Raw genomic sequence first — 1,168 nt, forward strand, 5'->3', positions numbered from 1 at the left:
TATACATATATATGAATAACTCAGTGACGAGACCTTATTTATACAGACCTTGGACACACTAGCAAACTCACCCAAAGGATTTTCGTTTTTTCTTTCTCTTAATTTCATATTCGGAAATCTTGTTTTTTTGCTTACATAATTAACATTTCTACTCGAGCGCATAAAAATTTATTTTGGTTTTGCACATATGTTTATAGCTTCTCGTTGCAAACCCACTCTTTGCCTCCTTTTTCTTTTGCGAAAACAAATTTTCAACATGTTAACTAAGCATATTTGCGAAATCATACGTAAAAGATACTTTGCTTTTGAATTCATTTGTAGATTCTTTTCACGTAATTGCTCTTATTCTTTCCTTTAATTAATCTTGAAAGTCATGATAATCTAGCTTCATGGTAAAGCGCGCCATGACCGTGATTGGCATGTGTTATACACAAACAGATTTGTCCTTTTCTGTCTATGTTTAAATCCTTTAATTCTTCCTTCTTATTTTCAAACAACTTTAATCTTTATACTCGAAAAAGCAACCACACTGGCTGATCCACCTGATTCGTTAATATCCCGCCTTTCTGCTTTTATATAAAGATAAATTTTGTACTAAAATGCAACTGAATCCACCTTCACGGCTGAAGTAAGTGGAGCGTGGTGGGTATTCTCAGAAAGAATTTGCCGCTAATTTTTATTTAGCCTATCACCAAATTTTCCTGTTTTTTTATATGCTATCATTTAAAGCTGATTTTCAGTAAATTCCCTCTGCTCCAAGCGGACTTACCTCCATGGTCGCGAGCGCCATGACCGTGGTGGGCGCCATCCCGCCGAAGGCCAGGCGGAGCCGCTCGACGGCGTGCGAGTCCTTCCGGAAGGCGACCCGCATCCCCGCGTTCACGATGGCGATGTCGTCGTCGCGCCGCCGGGCCTGCTTGTAGCCCAGGAAGTACTCGTTCTGAAGAAGGGCAGGAGAGAAGGCGGGTTATTTGAACCTGTTTTTTTTTATATGGGCGATTTTTGATGCTCTCATTTACACTAAAGAGAAACAAAATACTGAAAAAGTAACTCTCGCATAACAATCATACAAGATAACAAATTCTATTCAATTATTTATAAGGAGGATCTTCTAAAAAAACATGAACATGCCGGAAATTCATTTCTGTATCAACAACAGTTCTTCTTC

The 1,168-nt window shown here is 38.7% G+C and overlaps 1 protein-coding gene across 1 annotated transcript in view; it reads right to left on the bottom strand.

Moving 5' to 3' along the window:
• LOC119590831 (xanthine dehydrogenase/oxidase-like) overlaps positions 1–1,168 on the bottom strand; it is a 26,787-nt gene that overhangs the window by 15,931 nt on the left and 9,688 nt on the right. Inside the window, 1 exon segment of the mRNA XM_037939587.1 lies at positions 770–940. Coding sequence (XP_037795515.1) covers positions 770–940 — 171 coding nt within the window.

Source organism: Penaeus monodon, chromosome 27 (genome assembly GCF_015228065.2).
Source record: "Penaeus monodon isolate SGIC_2016 chromosome 27, NSTDA_Pmon_1, whole genome shotgun sequence".
Classification (NCBI taxonomy): Eukaryota; Metazoa; Arthropoda; class Malacostraca; order Decapoda; family Penaeidae; genus Penaeus; species Penaeus monodon.